General features: G+C 37.0%; 2 protein-coding genes across 2 annotated transcripts; one reads left to right on the forward strand and one right to left on the reverse strand.

The window, feature by feature from the left end:
- Positions 1–498: 498 nt before the first annotated feature.
- LOC105058864 (protein BREAST CANCER SUSCEPTIBILITY 1 homolog) lies at positions 499–6,653 on the forward strand. The gene is given in 16 exon segments (XM_010941925.4): positions 499–691; positions 1,341–1,394; positions 1,513–1,583; positions 2,280–2,393; positions 2,554–3,065; positions 3,151–3,249; positions 3,372–3,879; positions 3,882–4,387; positions 4,489–4,589; positions 4,680–4,866; positions 5,007–5,107; positions 5,207–5,327; positions 5,411–5,441; positions 5,444–5,575; positions 5,681–5,799; positions 6,132–6,653. Coding segments are annotated over 16 exon segments (3,078 nt in total). The 5' UTR covers positions 499–635; the 3' UTR covers positions 6,498–6,653.
- Positions 6,654–8,715: 2,062 nt separating this feature from the next.
- On the reverse strand, positions 8,716–18,342 carry LOC105058821 (hydroxyproline O-galactosyltransferase GALT2). The gene is made up of 7 exons (XM_010941881.4): positions 17,221–18,342; positions 14,285–14,517; positions 13,791–14,081; positions 10,077–10,205; positions 9,785–9,958; positions 9,283–9,390; positions 8,716–9,175 (listed from the first exon to the last, which is right to left on the reverse strand). The coding sequence occupies exons 1-7, from the start codon at positions 18,122–18,124 to the stop codon at positions 8,969–8,971; spliced, it is 2,046 nt and encodes a 681-aa protein (XP_010940183.1). The 5' UTR covers positions 18,125–18,342; the 3' UTR covers positions 8,716–8,968.
- Between the last annotated feature and the right edge of the window lie 1,224 nt (positions 18,343–19,566).

The following is a 19,566-nucleotide window of genomic DNA, read 5'->3' on the forward strand; positions in this document are numbered from 1 at the left end:
ATAATATTACTAAAATATATCTATGCTATATAAGATATGATACAATATAATAATATATAATATAACAAAATAATAGTGATATAGTAGAGGTGTATATAATATTATATACTCTTCACAAATCTCGCATGTCTGTTTCTTAGGAACTAAATATGGGAAGGTTTTCCCATTCTTAGAATATCCACTTGTCCATAATGATTGATCCTAATTCCTATCTGGACACAAGAAATCTGGAAAGAATTAAGCAAAGAATACATATTATAAGTACATTAATGCTACTCTATTTATATTATTTTGACTAATATTACTATTAACAGTATTGCTATTATTAATTTTAACAGCAATATGAATAATTCGGATAATGTTATCTGACCGGGTTAGTTTAGGCGCCTTCCGGTTCGGGAAAAAATTTGTGAGGGTGGGCGCCTTGCCGCCAAAATTTAAAATCGAAAGCAAACAAATGGTGAACTCGCGGGAAACCCGGAAAGGGAATACCCAGGTATGGCACTCAAATCTTACATCCCACCGCTTTCCTCTCTCGTCTTTAATCTCCTTCACCACCCCTAGTTTCCATCTCTCTTGCTCTGGCTCGCTCGCTCGCTCGTTCTTAGAGGCAGAGGAATCGCCAGGTGACGAACATGGCGGATTTGTGTAACATGGAGAAGATGGGCAGAGAGCTCAAGTGCCCCATTTGGTACCGCAAGCCGTTGTCACTTCCTTTTTTTAATCTCTCTATCTCTCTGTTTTTGTTTTCATTTTTTTTTTTTAGTTAGACTTTCGATTTTCTGCATGTTTCTTATCTGAATAACATCTCCTATACGTCAAACTTAATGAAAGCAACGAAGCACATCTTTTAGTTTTTCGATGGATTTGATAGTCCCAGTTCAAAAAATTGGATTTTGATTTTACTGACATCACTGCTGTCGCTTCTCCGAACGCTCTAGGGTTTCTTTAATTTTCGTTCGAGGAACTGCAAATCTAAACGCTGACAAATCTAATTTCCATTTGAATGACCTTACCCAAGTCTCAGGACTCACGAAACCTCGGAAGAACAAGTCTAATTTTCCGTGGATTTGTTAGCCCGTTTTTTTTTTTAAGAAAAACTGATTTTGAGATCACCCGTATATTTGTTGCATATTCTAATCCTCAATATATTCTATATGTGATTTCCACTCCGAGGGTACTGCAATTAGAGCTCAGGAATCTATTTTCTGGGTGGATTTATGTAATGTTGAAAAGTAACAAGCACACAAGCTCTGGAATTCTGAATTAGTTGCTAGAATTGGATAGTAGAATTCCCAAAATCATATTCACTTACTCTCTCTATCAATTATGTCTTGCAGTTGGAACCTCCTGAACTGTGCGGTATCACTTGCATGCAACCATGTCTTCTGCAAGTGAGTTTCCATCTATCTTTTTTATTTTGTTGTACTAATATTCTTCAGTCCTTGGGTATTTTTGTTTTGGGATAGAAAAGTATGGGGGATTTATGCATCTGTTACTATTTTGATCCAGCTTATGCATTTTGAAATCGATGAAGTCCACGTCCGACTGCCCGGTCTGCAAAGTTCCATTCTGTCGAAGAGGTTTGTTTTGTACCATGTCTGATTCATAGAGATGATGCAAAATCTTAGGGAAAGATAGTTTAAGTAGAAGCTTGAAATGATGCTGCTCACTTTTTTTACGTCTACACCTAGATGGCAAAATCTAATAATTATTCTCAGCAGGGGCACTCTTTTCCTTATACCTTAATGCCTGCAATTGCACTGCTAATAGCGCAGAGAGCAGTTGTAAGTAGAACAGTGGATGTATGGTATCCACATCCAAATTTGCAGCTGTATACCCATTAAAGCAGTTTATGTTCACATCCGTAAGAGATAGGATAGCAAAGCTGTTGATAAAAAAAGTTTATATTGTCTATGACGTGGTTTGTACAATGAAGTAGTATTTGACAGTGCTCGGTGCCATTTTTATTTAAACCTTCCCTTTTGTGCTAAACTAGAAATCAATTAGTCAACAGATTCTGGACAATGGTCTCAAGCAAAATCTGTCAGGACTCAGGACTTCTCTACAACTAAATCTAGCCAATGATGAGTGTTCTGGTTAAATAGAGGTTCCAATAAACTAGACCACTTTGTTATTTTTCTAGAAGATGGATCCCAGCAGTGGTTCTCAGCTTTTGTCTTTCTTCACTTGACATCCTGGATCCATCTATCTTCAATCTGTCTGACTTTATTATATTTATACTTGTCATAAAGGTTATGTTTCTGACTTGATTGCAGAAGTACGTCCCGCTCCTCACATGGATAACCTGGTAAGCATTTACAAGAGCATGGAAGCTGCAGCAGGGACTAACAAATTTTCCACTCAATTAGCACCTTCAGCCAAATATTCAGGTGACAACAGATCTGGTGGCTAGTTACCTTTTTTCTTTTTATTGTGAAATGGAAGATGTACAGTTTTTTTTTTTTTTTTTTCCTTTCTTGGGTTGGTTGGGTGTTGGTGGGGGGGGAGGATGTACGAAAGATAAATTGTTGCTTGTGTGATTTATTGCAGCTTTAGAGTCCACTGCAACAGATGGATTGATCCAAGGCAATGCTAACAAAATTTCTGGTTCGGCAGGAACTGCTGTGGCACATCAAGGCAAATCAAAGAGAAAACGATTATCTAAGAAAATTCAAAAAGAAAATGAGAAATCTGGCGCCAAGAATTCTGATTGTGGTCCATCAAAAATGCCTTCTTTCTTTGGCAAGAAACGGATACATGTTACACCATACCCTGTCTCAGAGACTCCAGTGCGTCCTGAAAAGAATTCTAAATTAGGAGATTCAAGCATTGAGTTGAAAGATAATAAGGAAAAAAATAAAAATGAGAAACCAGCTATGGAGGACCAGGAGGATCATTTGTGTTCACCTTTCTTTTGGCTGAGAGAAGAAGAAGAAGAGAATGAAACTGCAGAGAGACTAAGCAGTCAGCACACAGCAGATACACCTCCTCCTCATAATATTCCTTGTTTTAGTGACCTCAAAGACTCTGACTATGAATCTCCGGTTAAAATGACCCCAACCGTAAGTTTTTGTTATTGTGTAGAATAGAAGAACAATGGAATTTTTGAACTCTCTTGTTATTAATCTTTTGTGAGGTGAATTGCAGAGCAAACCCAATGCTGGAGTAGCTTTTGATAGTGAAATGTTTGAGTGGACCCAAAGAGCCTGCTCTCCCGAACTATGTTCAACACCAATTAAAGAGCCGGTACTACTATTTCATCCAAATTCGATTTTTTTCTTTACTTCTGCACGTTTCACATGTCATGCAACTGGTTTGACAAACTCATCTTGATCAATGCTTATCAATGAAATTTCACTGAAATACAGACGGCAAGTAGGCACAGGCTTGATGAAATCCAAGAAAAAGAATGTTGGAATGACTTGGAGATTGGGATTGCATCAAGATATGGAGTCCCCCCTGAGAATGTTGAAATTGGAATTCCTGAAACCAGAAAAAGAACCCTTAAGAACAGAAGAAACAACAGTAAACGTCAGAAAAAACATGTGATGTCATCTGTTGTTTCAAGACCCAGATGCGAGGTCTACAACAATGCCAAAAATAAAATTCCTACTGATTCTGTGGAAATAGCTCAAGATTCAATTCAGGAAAATGAGGAAACTGATAAAAGGAGTCCAACTTTTGGAGGGAAAATACCGAAACAGTGCAACAATCCTGCTCTCCATTACCAAACAAAACATCTAAAATTTCCAACAGACCATGTTTACAATTCCGCCACAATTGAAGCATCTGATTCTGAACAGCATCTAACTATATATACTATATCAAAGTATAAGAATGAAGGGAAGAGGGTTACAGGTGTAGTAGATAAAGCCAGCAAAGGAACAAGGAATCCACCATCGAGTCAAAGAGAAAGCGCATAAAGAACTCTAGAGATGGTTCTGTGGAGGGCTTAAAGAAAGCAATAGATGATTCTGTAGCTAAGATACTTGAGGAAATACCTTCCAATTCTATCAGTGAAGCAAAAGGTCAGAAACAAAATTGTAAGGAAAAGAGTCTAGAACATGACGAAGGCTCTGGAAATGGTCACCCCAGAAGAGGAAAGAACCAGGAGAAGCAGTTATCAAATGCACAAAGAAGGATGAAAAACCAGACTGCTGACTTAGTTGTGGCAAAGGATCCTGTCCAAATTCCTCCCATGAAAACGGCTTTGGGTGAAAAAATTAAAGCTGCCATTAATCTCCATGAAGAATCCGAGAGCTTGGTTGTTAAAAAGTCAAGAAAGATGAGGTGCCATTCTCTTGGGGATAGCATTTTGAGGAAATGTGAAAGCAATCACATTCAGATTCAATGTTTTTTCTGTCAGTCTACAAATGATACAGAGGTAATCCTATCAGCATATTGTCTAACATAATCTTATATTGTTCTGATTCTTTCATTATGGTTTGTTAGAGGAGGCTTTTATATTTGTAGAGAAAATGACAGGATTCTGGAAAAATGATGCATTATTTCAATGGCAAGCCTGTAGCTGCAGATTTTAACGGAGGTGTAGATGTCATACACTCTCACAAGAACTGCACAGAATGGTCAGAATCCTTTTTACTCGTTAAATTTCTACTAACAGTATTCCTCCCCTATGGCCATTACTAAATGCATGATCTGTTCTTTAAATATAGGGCACCAGATGTGTACTTTGAAGATGATATAGCCATCAACCTTGCAGCAGAGGTAACAAGAAGTAGAAGGATAAAATGCAGTTGTTGTGGCATCAAAGGGGCTGCACTTGGATGCTTTGAGAAAAGTTGTCGCAAGAGCTTCCACTTCACATGTGCTAAATTGATTCCAGAATGCCGATGGGACAGTGTAAGTGAAATTAGTAAGTTTGTCGTAAATGAGTTATTAGATTTGTGGTTACAAATATTTTAGACTTCATGAGGGTTTTTTTTTTTGGATGCGACCCTGAAAAATTACCCTGATGAAAACCTGAAAAATTATCATAACAGGAAAATTTCGTGATGCTGTGCCCCCTTCATTCATCATCCAAATTGCCAATCGAAACTTCTGAGACCCAGAAGCAAACCAGAAAGAGATATAATTTGAAAGGGTATCTACATGATGATTTGATTCCTTTTCAAGTTTAAATTTGGTTAACTATTTGTAACTCAAGTTTGTCTTTATGATTAACTTGGCTAAGAATTTCCAGAGTATCTCAAAGTCCATCAGTAAGTAAACCTGGTAATGACACGAGCCCGATGTGGACATGGCCTTCTGGATCACCTTGCAAGTGGGTCATCTGTTGCTCTTCTCTTTCTGATGCAGAGAAGGTAAATCCAAACTTCCTATAGCTATTCTCAGAGACACCAATTGTACCATGTATATATTTTTTCTGACTTGAAAGACCATTCAGGATATTGTCTCTGAATTCACAAAGATGACCGGTGTCCCATCAGTAAAACTTGGATTCCAACAGTTACTCATGTCATTGCATCAACAGACAAGAATGGGGCATGCAAAAGGACTCTTAAGTTCCTGATGGCCATCCTTGATGGAAAATGGATCTTATCAATGGATTGTAAGAGCAATACTCTGTCTCTTGCCAAAATCATTTCAGGAGTACTGATGTTGCTAAAATTTTTATCATTGCTTTATCATAATTTTTTTGCATATAAATACACAGGGATCAAAGAATGCATGGAGGCTAGGGAACCTGTTGATGAGGAGAAATATGAAATTACAGTTGATGTACATGGAATAAGCAGGGGCCCCCAGTTGGGAAGACTGAGGGCAATTAATAAGGTAATTCTCACCCATCTTTTTTCGTTCTGTTGCTCAACATACAGAAACACTATCTAGTGTTCGTTCCTACTCATCAAAAAACACTTACATTAATAAATCCAAATCTTTGCTTCTAGTCCTCAACCATGTCCAACATTCTCTAGAAGTGAAACATTAAAAAGTTGTCTCAGACATAACTATTTATTGGTTGCAACTTCGCAAACAATTGCTAAAGATTATAGATGAAATATGATTCTGGTTTTATGTGGCCTGCATGCCTTTGTCAATACATGGATTTGTTGCCCAACATACCTCCATAGATTATGCAGTACACTTTCTGCTCCTAACTGCAGCAGCCAAAGCTCTTCCATGGAATCAGCTTTTATTTCAGTGGAGACTACACACCATCTTATAAAGGCTACCTGCAAGATCTCGCCACTAAAGCAGGAGGGACTATTTTGCAAAGGAAGCCCATTTCAAGAGACCAAGAAAAATTGTTGGATAGCTCCTTGACTTCTACAATCTTCATAATCTACAGCCTTGAGAATCCAGAGAAAAACAGATGCAACGATCATGCTTTGGTTTTTAACCGTAGAAGGGCGGAAGCTCAGACACTTGCTGATGCTTCTGGAGGCAAAGTGGCAACCAATACATGGATCATAGACTCCATTGCTGCTTGCAAACTGCAACCTCTTAACTTGATGTCCAACAATATATGACAATTTTTTTTTTTTTTGAATGTTTTGAGCAACACCTTGCTCCAAGTCGTGTATAAAAGATATTATGATTTACCTTTGCAAGCTGTATGACAAACGCTTGTTTGATGTATAACAGTAGCCTTGGGCTTTACCTACAACTGTCATTTCTTAAGCATATTGGGCGCTTCCTCCTGCTTGCTGTGCAGGTAACGCCTAAGTAAATTTTTCCAAGTTCTTCCATTTGTACATTCATGCAGGAGTCAGTTAATTTTTTTTTCTTTTATTTGTAGCTGTTATGTGCTTCCAAGGTCATGAAATTGGATCCGGGTCCAAAGTAGGTTTGCTTGCTGGTTCTTTTTAGTACAACTATCTTCATTACAGTAACTCTAACATTCTCCAGTTTGGATAGCTAAGTCCAGTTCAGGCAAAATGATCTTGCTCCTGGCCGAGCTAGAAATTCTTAACATGAATTAAAGACAAACCTGATTGAAATTTTATTTGCATGACATCTTTCTCTTCTGTCTTTTGCCTAGTTTGTTCGATGCATTCTTGTTATGTCCTCGACTTGTCTTTGTAGCGGGCAAGATGTTTGCTGGGTACGTTAGGTCTCAATACATGAGCATTTCTGATGCACTGAAGTAAAACTTGCCAAAGGAAAAGGCTAAAAAATTAGGATCAGAAATTGGTACATTTCTAGAGGTCACGATTCTCATAGCATATTTTATTACATGACCAAAGCACAGTTTGCCACCTGTGTCAAAGCACATTCCAAGAACAAAAGTCATATGGGGCAAGCACTAGAGAAAAGTTTATGGGACGCGCTTTATAGTTTGTTACTTTTTTTTTACATCAATTTTAAAGAATAACTATAAAAATCTAAAATATTTTCTACTAATAGAGTTGTGAATCCTATGAAAAAAAAAAAAAAAGAGCATTCTCTCCTCTCTCTCTCTCTCTTTATTTTTTATTTTCAATATATATATTTTTTATTTTAATATATATATTTTTTATTGATAAATATTATATAAATATATGATATATACTAAATAAATTAATTATCAAACAAGTTAATACATATTTTAAATAAATTGATGCATAGTTTTTAGAATATAGAATTCACGAATATATAATATATGATTAAATGATACATACTTAGCAAATTAGTTATTTAGTAACTCAATATATATCTTCAAGTAAATTATACACAGTTTTCAAAATACTATATTCATCAGTACATACTATATCGTATATACTGCAACTTTTTTTAATACACATCAAGTGGTGATTCAATATATATCTCTAGATAAAAAGCACATAGTAAAAATTGTCTATAAATTTATCTGGAGGTAAGTATTGGACCATTGCAAAGTATCCGTCAAAAAACTTGTAGTCTGTACTAGAATGTCGATGAATGTGTATCATCATATTATATAATGTGAAATAATGAACATAATATTTTAAAAATTATATATCAATTTATTTCGAGATGTGCATTAAGTGTTAGATAATCGATTTGTAAGTATGTATTATTTGATCATATATTATGTATTGATAAATTCTATATTTTAAAAATTATATATAATTTATCTAGAAATATATATTGGATCACTGCTAAATACATATCAAAAAAACTTGTAGATATCCACACTATAGAACATAATATTTAAAAAATATATATTAATTGACTAAAAGATATATTAAATTACTAAATAATTAATTTATTAAATATATATTATTTAATCGAATGTACGTATATTAGTGAACTCTATATACTGAAAACTATATATTAATTTACTTAGATATATGTACCAACTCGCTTGATGATTAATTTACTTGATAAATATCATTTGACCATATAATATGTATCAATAAAAAATATATTATAAAAATAATGAAAAAATATCATATTTTTTTATTTTTAATTATAAAACTAATGACTTCGTAGGAGAAATTTTTGACTTTTAATTTTTTTTTTCAAAATTAATATTAAAGAAATAAGACAAATAATAAAATTCATCCTATAATTTTTTTCTCTAGTGCCCGGCTCAGATGTTTTTTTTTTTTTTTAAAACATTCCAACCTATAAAAGAAAAAAAAAATTGAAGTCTTGGTTGGTATTGTAGTGCATCCAAATGCATCGCTGATTGTTTACTACTCCGCCATCAAAAGCATTGGATAATCAACCACAACAGAACGCCAAGCATTCACAAAGTGCAAAAACCGCCTAAGAAAGTTCTCATCCAATTGCAAGATATGCTGCGTGGCAAGCTGTATTGATTGAGAACTGTCAAAAAACCAAATCAAATATACAAATGCTTTCACAAGACGTGACAACTAGCAGGGAGGCAGCAGTTAATGCCAACCCTCAGCCATCCAATAAAAACTCGAAGGCTCGTGGGGCGAGAAATGCTACACCAAACAAGCATCCACTAACAAAAATGCTGTAAAGGGTTGACTAATGGGAGAAAAGAGAAACACCTGTTTCTGCGTGGTTATCTAAAGTTACAACATTGCGCTCGACCCCTCGATAATTTGTCCCACAGACAAATCATTTGCCTTGGAGACTGGTAGTGTGCTGTGTAATAGTTCTCCATGCACCCATACTGACAGAACTTCCAACTGTGAGAATACTGAACAGTTGTGGTGGCATTAAACTCTTCTACCCACATTCCCATGCTTACATCTTCCATCTTGAACAACTGCAAAAAAGTTGCAAGACGTGTCAGATGTACATAATGGCTGAGGCTTGAAGATATCTTGCAATTAAATAGAATCTAGGGGTTGATTTCTGAGTTATCGGGCTAACTCTTAAGCTTTGATTGGCATGCTGAGCCATGATAAACTTTGCAATGTCACCTGAAATTATGTAACCAGGTCCATTGGCATATGGTGGGTATATCTCTTCTGGCCACTCCTACATCCACCATAAAATAGAAGTTACAAATATGTAAGCCATAACTTGGATGACATAAACATTCATTGGAGACTGGTGAAAAATATGATGGGGTAGAACAAATCTATGAAATATATGAAAACGTCAACAATAGCCAAGCAGAGCTATCATTCTTACACCCATGTTTGCTTCAGGTTGTATAGATCAAAACTTAGCTAACCTAACCCTCATAAGTTAATTCAAATTCAGACAACTTTTAATAGTTGAGAAGTAATATCTTGTCAGTCAAGAATGCCCCCAATTTGGAATAAATCAAATGCCAAACAATCTCTGTGACAAGCTTTTCAGAAGGAAAAAGAGACAATTAAATGACTCACTGGCAAATTTTCAGAAATGCATGGTGCAAACTCCTTACCTCGTATGTAACTGCCCATTTTCCACTTCTGAGTGGCCTATGTAAAAGATTCAGATTACCCATATATAGAGATTTATTCTGCACAATGCCCTCAATTTCCTTCAATACGACATCCACCCTGATAAATGTGTCATCATCAGATTTCATAATATATTCTGCAGTCAAGTTGTGGACCTGCAGGTTAAAGATGACTAATGTCAGATCAATTGCAAAGGACCAAAAACATCAACATCACAAATGACCAAATACATTTGCAGTACACTAAAAAGGAAACAAAACATCTGTAACTCACCCCATATTCACAAATTGCAATTGTTTTAAGAACAACTAATTCATAATGGTCCATGAATGGCAAAATCACAACATCTCCAAAATATTCAGCTTCCTTCTTCAGTGCTGCATTTACCTCCTTCCTTGGACTCTGGACATTGCAAGATAAATGATAAGAGACAAAAAAACACTTATATATAATTTTTTTCAAGAATTGGGTGAAACACAGCCAAGGAAGGTGCTACACTTGTGGATGCACTCAGAGAAATGTGTTTTTCATGTTAATAAGTGGCAGATATAGAAAATGACCCCTAACCACATAGGGTCAGATATAATAGCTAAAGTTGGTCGCAGAAAAATGTTTACTGCACAAGCGACATACACCTTTGCATAATAGGTGAACAAATTTGCCTGTATAAAAGATAATTTTCCACCCTAAAATCATGAATCTCATCAAAGTAGCACATTTTAGAAAGAAACCTTCAGCCAATCCAATCTAAGTTAATATCCTCATTTCTCACAACAATTCATAGCAAACTTATACATGCACTTCCAGTAATGGAGATTTTTTATTTTATTTTATTTTATTTGTGGGGGTGGGGGGTAGTGTAGGTATGGCCCCACAACCTCCACTCTTAATCCCAGACATGGCCCCATCCCCGACCTTCCCACCCCAAAACCCCCCAACCCCCACTCAGCAAACAATATTTATCAGTGGTGAGATACAGTCATACAAGAGATCGGACAGTAGATCACTCATGCAGAGTATATATGCTGGATCAATATGAGTTACTGCATAGAATGTTGCTTTTTTTTTCCTAATCCTCCTTTGGCTTGCAAGTAAGAAAACTAAGCAGAAAATGAAACTAGGATGGAATTCTAAAAGAAGATATATTGAAGAGAAAGCGAAGGAAACTTTTGGCTATATTCTTAACAGGTTTCCTCTTAGCTGCTACCCCTTCTGCTTTTCTTTTACAATATTTGTCTTCACTGCTCTAAGGTGAACTCCAATATTCATTGATTAATAATAGCCGGACCTGGTCAGATCTTATCTATTATGTTAACTTTTTCTCTTCCATTCCTCTCTTTTGCCTATGGTACCTCGTTGAATCTACTTCATTTGCCAATTAATAAAGCTCTTCTTTTAACTTTTGTTATATTTGTTAAGCTTTAAATAATAACTTTGTAAGTTCTGCTTTTATAAACCATTACATACTGTTATAATTAACATTAACAACTATTACATCAACAGATCTGATTGAGATTTTTTTTTTAAATGTTTATTATCCTAATAACAATTCACGATAAATTTATAGTGACTTATAATGGTTGTAGCCCATGAGAATTATAAAATCATAAAAATAAAACATCGATACAACAATCTTTTCCATTTTCATATATATTTTTTCTTTCTCTCACTTTTGTATTTCACTGCCCCAACATCTAACCTCGACCTGTTCCTGTGCACTTCGAAAGGTTTCAATGAAAACCTTAATCTCCTGTTTGCATGAGTTGTTCACACCAGTATAGATAAAATCTAAATGATTGCCACTATCATGACCCATCACTACATCACTAATGCTGGTAGAGCCTACGATGGTATAGAACTACCAACACAATTCAGCTGAAGGATACCGATGATATCGAATTTCAATTTTGGACCAAATTTCTAGCAATTAATATTGCGAAAAGGAATCTACTTATGTCCCACAAATAGATATGGAAGTTTACCACTTAAAAGACCCAACAAAAGATTAACCCTTTTGAGAAATGTTAGTTGAACTGTGCCGAACTGGCCGGTTCGGGATGTGCCGAACTGGCCGGTTCTGGATGTACCAAATCAAACTAAGTCAACTACCAGCATGGTTCAGCTGGTCGGTTCATTGCATAAAAGCTTTGCTCCTCCCTTTCGTTCCATGTTATGCTCCCTCAGTTTCGATGCCCTGCCCCCAAAGCCATCTGTCCCTATCGAGTCAATGGTGACACCATACAACAACCAGGTCTCCAGCTAGACGAGCCTCCCCCCCTCCCCCTCTCTCAGTCCCCATTGCTAGATCCAGGGCTTTTAAACCTCTCCTCCAACAGCTCGAACCTCTCTCTATCGGCTTCTTTCTCTCTCTCCCCTCTCCTTCCTTCTCTCTCCCCTCTCTTCTTTTTTTTACCTTCTCCCTCTCCCCCTCCCTCTTCAATTCTCCCTATTTTGGTATGCACCAGAATAGCACGGTACGAACCCTTATTGTACTGAACCAATCCTCAACCACTACAAGCCCAGGTACTAATTCAGCAAACCTTACTTTTGAGTTTGTTCTCAGGGACCCCATTGAAATCAATCTATTAGCCACCTGCAATTAATGTAATCCACTGTAAGTGGAGATTGATCACTCCATAAATGTTCGGTCCAAGTTTGAGAGTTGTCTTTTCAAAGAAGAAAGTTAAAGAGATAGGATGATGGCCAAAGTTGAAAAGGTGTGATTCCCATGATTCTAGTTATTGAAACATGAGTGACTGACACATCCACGCATGATGTATAATGATTATTCAAACATAACTCATAATTCTAAATATATGATATCCCGTGATAACTAAAGTATCCCCATGTTATGTTCAGAAACACAAATTAGTGAGCAGTAAATCTTACCAAAAAAAGGATATTAAAAAATAAAAGATAAGATGCATCCACTAATGCTAATAGTATAGAATATAGTTTGAAGCTTCAAGATTATATACATAGAGATGGACTGCATACTTTATATACACATGGTGATGGACTACATACTTTACTTTAACTAACTAAAAATGGAGTTAAGGACTCAAAATCAATGGACTATTCAAATCCAAGACCCAAGACCACTGAGCATGATCCACACAATAAAAAAAAAAAAAAAGCCTAGATTCCAAAATTCATATGTTTTTATGGTATCTAACTTAATCATCAAGTAGATGTCAAAATGGATGGTTTTAATAACATGATACAATAGTTTATTATGATCTAATCAAGTAAACCTAGTGGATCTAAATTTACCCATGTTTTAAGAAGTGTAGATCATGATCCATAAAGTAGATTTTTTAATTTATCTATTTTATCATATATTTTATGACAATAGTGCAATTGATAAAGTTCATTTTTGCACCGATTTGATGCATAGGTTATAGACCCTAAAATATATGAATCTTTTAGTTCTAGGCATTTCTTGTGGTGTACATCATGTTCAATGATTTGGATCTTTAATTTGCATAGGCTATCAAAAATTGTGAAATCATTAGCTCCATTCTTAAGGAGTTAACATAAAGTGTGTAGTCCAACTCATATGCATATACTAGATGCCATTAATTGTTGAAGAATTCATTTATGTAATGGATTGATATACTTCTATAATTTGCTAAATAAACAGATGATAACTCCAAAATTGAAAGTCCAAAGACCTTTGACCATTTGTAAATATGGAAATAATTATTCAAGTTGTCAAATAATTGATTATAAGACCCCATAGCTGATATACATTTGAGAATTGAGTGCAATTTATATTTGTTAAAATAAAAAATTTCCACAATGGTCCTGTTTCAAAAATGTATGATAAAATTCCAGAGTGATTAGTTACTAGATTGGGTGTTGGGAGTGGTCGAAAAGGTTTATGTAGCTATGTTTTCAACATGCACATCATGATTCATATTTTATATTTATTTTCAGGTGCCAGATTCATTTAGTAACAGGCAATTGACAGAAGATGAAGCTTACCAGAGCAACAAAGAAACGGACAACTACATTTGACGACCGGACAGCAGGATACTGCATCCAAGTTTTCCTGATAGCCATCCGTTCAGCAAAATGATTGGTTGCAGATAGGACACCAATGAAAAGATCAACTGGTTTTTCGGGTAGAGAAGCGGTTTTCCATTTTTCTGACATTTCCAAGACATGCTGAAGTGAAAAACTGGGATGTGATTTTGGAAGAGAAGTAGCATATACTGAATGTATGTTGACATTTCCCTTAATCGCCAAACCAGTTGCATCTTCAAGAGTAAATCCCTGGAAAATATCCATAGCATGACTAAAGTTATTTATGCAGTGTAAAAAATGCAACATAGTACCTATCTTAAAAAACAATGGTGCTCAAGTCGACAACTAAAAGTGCAGAAGGCCATTTAACATACTCTATAGGCCCAGACATTTGTTAAAAATGACCAGTTAATTAAAAAGGTAAACAGATCGATGAATGCTTCACGACAGACCGTGCGGTATGGGAATGAAGTCACATGCCGGCCCCCTACATTAATGTGATATCCTTCAACACCAGCTCGAAGTGTCAAAACAAACATCCTGCCCTCCACAAATGGAAACGGCCATGTCATTTCTGGCTTCTTTGCACGACCTATGAACCGTTTCAACCATGTAGTTGTTTTAGATTCCTTCAAGTCAACCGTATCACCACGTTCCCATTTCTCACATTTGTTGAATCCATCAACTACCAAAAAAGAAAGAACAAAATAAGAAAGATTTTAGTCCAAACATGTTAAGCCTGAAGACTGAACAGATACATTTATGCATTATGCTTTATTTGGAACTCATTACCACCGAACCAACCGGGAAACAACAAAACTGGAGATAAATAACATAGGAAACCTAATAAATCAAGAGGATTCCGTATGAAATGATTTATATATCATGGCACTAAATGACAAGGCCAAAAAATCACATTACCCAATCTGTATAGCATAAGTGCATATGAAATATATCTTAGGATCCCTAATTCAATGATTGTTTATGCAAAAAGTGATGATTGAGAGTAAGGCTGAAAACGGTTCGGTCGATTCGGTTTTAAGTGATTTTTTAAAACCAAACCGACATTTCAGTTTAAGAGGTTCCTAAAACCAAATATTTGACTAAACACAATCGCAGTTCGGTTTGTTCATGTAGCTTTCCCAAATATTTGAACGGTTTGAACGGTTTTTCGTTTTAAGTGGGTTAGTCGATTTGGTTTCTATTTTTTGTTCCTTTATTATGATCTGTAATCAAGTCAAATTTGATCTAACTTGGATTGAAATAGGGCCAAATCAACATTTTAGATTCTTAATTCACATAAAGTACATAGCCTAACTTTGAATATACATGTAACATAAGTGTATATATAAATATATGAAGCATGTAATATAGGTGTATATATAAATATATAAAATGATGGCATTTTAATTTCGGTTTGTCGGTTCGGTTCGGTTTGGTTCGATTTCAGCGGATCACATAAATCAATAAACCAATAACCAAACCGAAATATTGATTTTTCTGTTTTATTTAACTGAACCGAACCAATTAAACCACCAAACTGCCATATTTGGTTCGGTTTGGATCAGGTTAGACGGTTTAGACGGTTTAATCGAAATTTTTTACACCCCTAATTGAGAGAGACTCGAGCATTGGAGAAGACTATCCACGTGGCCAAAATGAATGATGCAGTTGGACTTTGCAAAGAAATATGAAAAAGCCACTTAAAAGAGAACTACAATTAAAAATTCGTTGATCCCGCAACATTTTTTATGAATTTGGTTTCCATGTAAAGAGTCAAAAAGCTCTTAAAGGTATTTGGTAGGTACCCATTTCAAAATCAGCAAGCACACAAAAAGGCATTGCATATTACAGCAACTTTTAGAGCCTAAGGTGGTAAGCCATGAACTTGGTTCTAACAAGGCACTACCCTAAGGATGTAGTGAGTGTTCAAGGCTTGAAATTGAAAAAACCTAGCCAACTTGGTGAGTGGCTGATGATGAATTGAGCTGACATCTTAGTTTACCCAAGCCAAGATGGAAAGTTGAGAAAAATGGGAAAGGAGAAAGATATTCCAAGATCCTGGCTGATGACATAGAAACCTAGATATCAAAGTCTTGCCAGTATAGGAAACCCACAATTATTTATCACTTAAGGAATTGGAGTAAATATTCAATAATTAAATTAATTCAAGAAGGTACAAAAATGATTAGTGGTTTGAAATTGTGTTGGCACAATATAGCAGGATTTATCAGGTCATGCATGACAAGATGATAAGTGTTAGGATATTGGTTAACATTGTTTTGCCAAGTACGGGTTAAATATCAAATCCTCGGCCAAGATGCAGTGCAAATAATGATGTAAACTGAAAGTCAAATTTCTAGCTGACAAACTTTGATATGATTTTTTTTTTCTAAAAATTAAGAATGCAATATCCCAATTCTGATTGAAGCTAATGCAGGTAGGTGAGTTAACAAACAGTATAATCAGCTTTGCATTTGTTTAAAAGAAATAATAGGAAATACTTTATTTTTATCAATAATGAAGATTATAACTAATGATGCATCAAACAGCACTTAAATGACTAAACAGAATAAATAAATCTTGTATAAAAACTTTCTCAACATGCACTCATTTAGTATATCCTCAACCTCAATTGACAGCTACAGATAATTTGCTGACCAAGACATGAATCTCATGGTGACTCGATGAAGTTACTCAAGACAGGGTCAAATGGTGTAAAAGTATATGCATCACTATTTGGATAATCTGAAAGTGAATCGAGTTCTCTGATGTTAAGACTTAGCCTGAGTCTCAAATAACTCAATAAACCAAACAGAAACCCCTTGTTATGTTAAATCACAAGAGTGGGTACAACTGGACCTTTTATTTGGATTCAAGAAAACAGGATGACTACGCTAGTACATCAAAGCAGTCTCCCACCAATCCAATGCCCAGAACTCTCAAGTGGTTCTTGGAAACAAACTGCTAACTCATTCAAAACTACTAACTCAAGTGGCACTTGAAGACAAACTACAAACTCATTCACTGAAGTGGCACTTGGAAACAACTGACTCAAATTGCAGTTGGAGACAAATCACTAACTCATTCACTCAGGTGGCACCTGGAAACCAGCTGATAAAAGATGCAACATTTATATAACTCAAAACAAACTAATTTTATAACAAACTTTTAAAACATGAGGACCAACTACTAACTCATTCACTCAGGTCTCTACTCAGCAGGAGCAATGTATGTTCCAATTATGCACATCTACATCTCATGCAGCAAGTCACCATTTTACTCCTATATTTTGCTCCCTTAAAATATTGTAGTTAGATAGATAGGTAAGAATATTGATGGATTACTTGAGAAAACATAAAGCCAGGGAATAGGGATGACGACATACCAGATTCCTCACTGCCCTCAGATGGTAACCCATCACACCGCATTGCCTTGCCCCATTGCATCCGATAGCAGGTGTTATGCTCGATGACTGGCCTTCGGCTCCAATCCCCCTTCAGCCTCGGGTTCACATGCAAGATCTTGGGCGGGTCCTCACCCTCCACTGCCTTAAGCCCCTGCAGCTCCACTATGAACTGCGACACCATCACCCTACCATCCCCCCGCCGGATCCTCGCAAGCTGGGGCACAAACTCCTCGTGCGCAGGATGCGGCGTCCCGACCACAGTGATCGACGAGCCAACCGCGAGACCGCACGGAAGGAACATCACGCGCTCCACGTCAGCCCCCACTTCAGGCTTGCTCATCAACACCGAGGACGGGCACGACTCGGGCTTTCCTTCGAGCACCGTGGTGGAGTTCAACTCCGCCCCGGCCTTGTTGTTCTCCACCTCCTCCCAAGCCTTGAGGCCGAGGGTCCAGGCGTCATGCGCCATCTTCTCCAGCTCGGAGAAGTTGCCGCTCCGCGTCCGGTTCCATTTCCGCCCGTATCGCCGCAACATCTCGCCAGTGATCCGGCCGTAATGCCGGCGGAACGGCCGGAGCGGGCTGGCGCGGACCACCAGCTGGTCCTTGTGCGGCATCTGCGGCGGATCGCGGCTCCGGTCGTCCTCCAGCTTCCGGTGGAAAGCATCCCCATGGTAGATAGATCCCAAGAAATGCTGGCCGACGTCACCAACGCCAGAACCTCCAGCGAAGCTGCGGTCGCCGCTGAGCACGGTTGCGATCTCCAGGAAGTGGCGGAACTTGAACGAGATGAAGAGCAGGTAGAGCGCGGCGACGGCGAGAAGGCCGTGCGAGAGCTTCCACCGCCGACCGCCGAGGACTTCCACGCTCTTGGACCTCTTCATGGAGAGCAAAAGAAAAACAAAAAAAATGGAACCAAAACCCTAGAAACGCCCAGATCGACCGCGAGGGTTCGAAGCAACAAACCCTAGAATTGGACCAAAAACCCTAGACGGGGATCGAGGCGAGCTCCGGCCTCGCCCCGCCGGGAGAAGCAGGAGATCGGAGGGAAACCTTTTGGATCGATTCACGCGAAAGAGACAGAAGCAGGGAGAACCATAAAAAAGAGACCCTCGCAATAAAACTTAAAAAACGGAGGAAGAAAGGAGCCGTTTCTTCCCAATTAATAATAATAATTAAACCAGGAGTGTAAATTAATAATTACATGTTAATACATATCTTTTTCTTTTTCGAATTCTTGCATTTAGTTTATTTTTCGGATTTTTTTTTTTTTTACTCCTTCTAAAGAAATAGAGAGATGAAATAAAAATATTTTTCTTTTTGATTTTTTTAATTCTTTCCACCGTTACAGTCAACTATTTTGAGTATATTTTCCCTCCCTCCATCTCTTCAGCATTAATAATAACTGGGTTGGCGCCTGGCAGCGGCAGTTCCAGTTTTAGGACTTCTTTAATTAAAGGTTAAAGGTTTTATTAATGGTTGCTTGTCGCTGGATCTGCTGCAGTCTAACGCTTACGTGGTAACGTGGGCCGGAACCAGTTGTCATTAGGGCAGAGGAAAACGGGGAGGGTCCTGTTTCCGAATAGAAGATTGACATGTGGCATGTGTCGTTCAGCTTTGCAGGCGACGGGCAGCCGGACCCGGGCACGACCTGACGGCGGTGACGTAATACAGACCAAGGCGGCGATGTGGCATCCGCTCAGTCTATAAAAGTGGATTTTTTTAAATAATATATTTTTAATTAAATATTTTAAAAATATTATGGTTCAAAAATTATTTATCAAACCACCGTTGGACGAGCATGCCGGATAAATTTATGAGTTTAACCCATAAATTTACTATTCATTTAGATAATTTATGAGTTGAATCCATGAATTTTTTGATCCACCTGACTTTGATGCACGAATTTTGAAATTTGAATAAGTGAATTGGAGCCATGAATTAACCAAATGAATTTGTGGATCCAACCCATGAATTCAGGTATTTCAACCCACGAATCCTCAATGAATTTATTTTTGAAATTTGAATAAAATTCATGGGTTGAATCCACGAATTCTTGAAATCGTGGCTTCAATCCATGAATTCTTGAATTCGTGGGTTCAACACACGAATTTATTTGAAATTTTTTTATCGTTGAATGAATTCGTGGGTTGAATCCAAAAATTCATTTCAAATTTTTCTACCGTTGAATAAATTCATGGGTTGAACCCAGAATTCTTGAATTCATGATTCTAACCCATGATTTCATTATCTTTAAATCCACCCCCACCGTCCCTACTCCATATCGAGGGATTCAAATTTTTTTATCGTTGAATGAATTGTGGGT

This window comes from Elaeis guineensis, chromosome 2 (assembly GCF_000442705.2).
Source record: "Elaeis guineensis isolate ETL-2024a chromosome 2, EG11, whole genome shotgun sequence".
NCBI lineage: Eukaryota > Viridiplantae > Streptophyta > Magnoliopsida > Arecales > Arecaceae > Elaeis > Elaeis guineensis.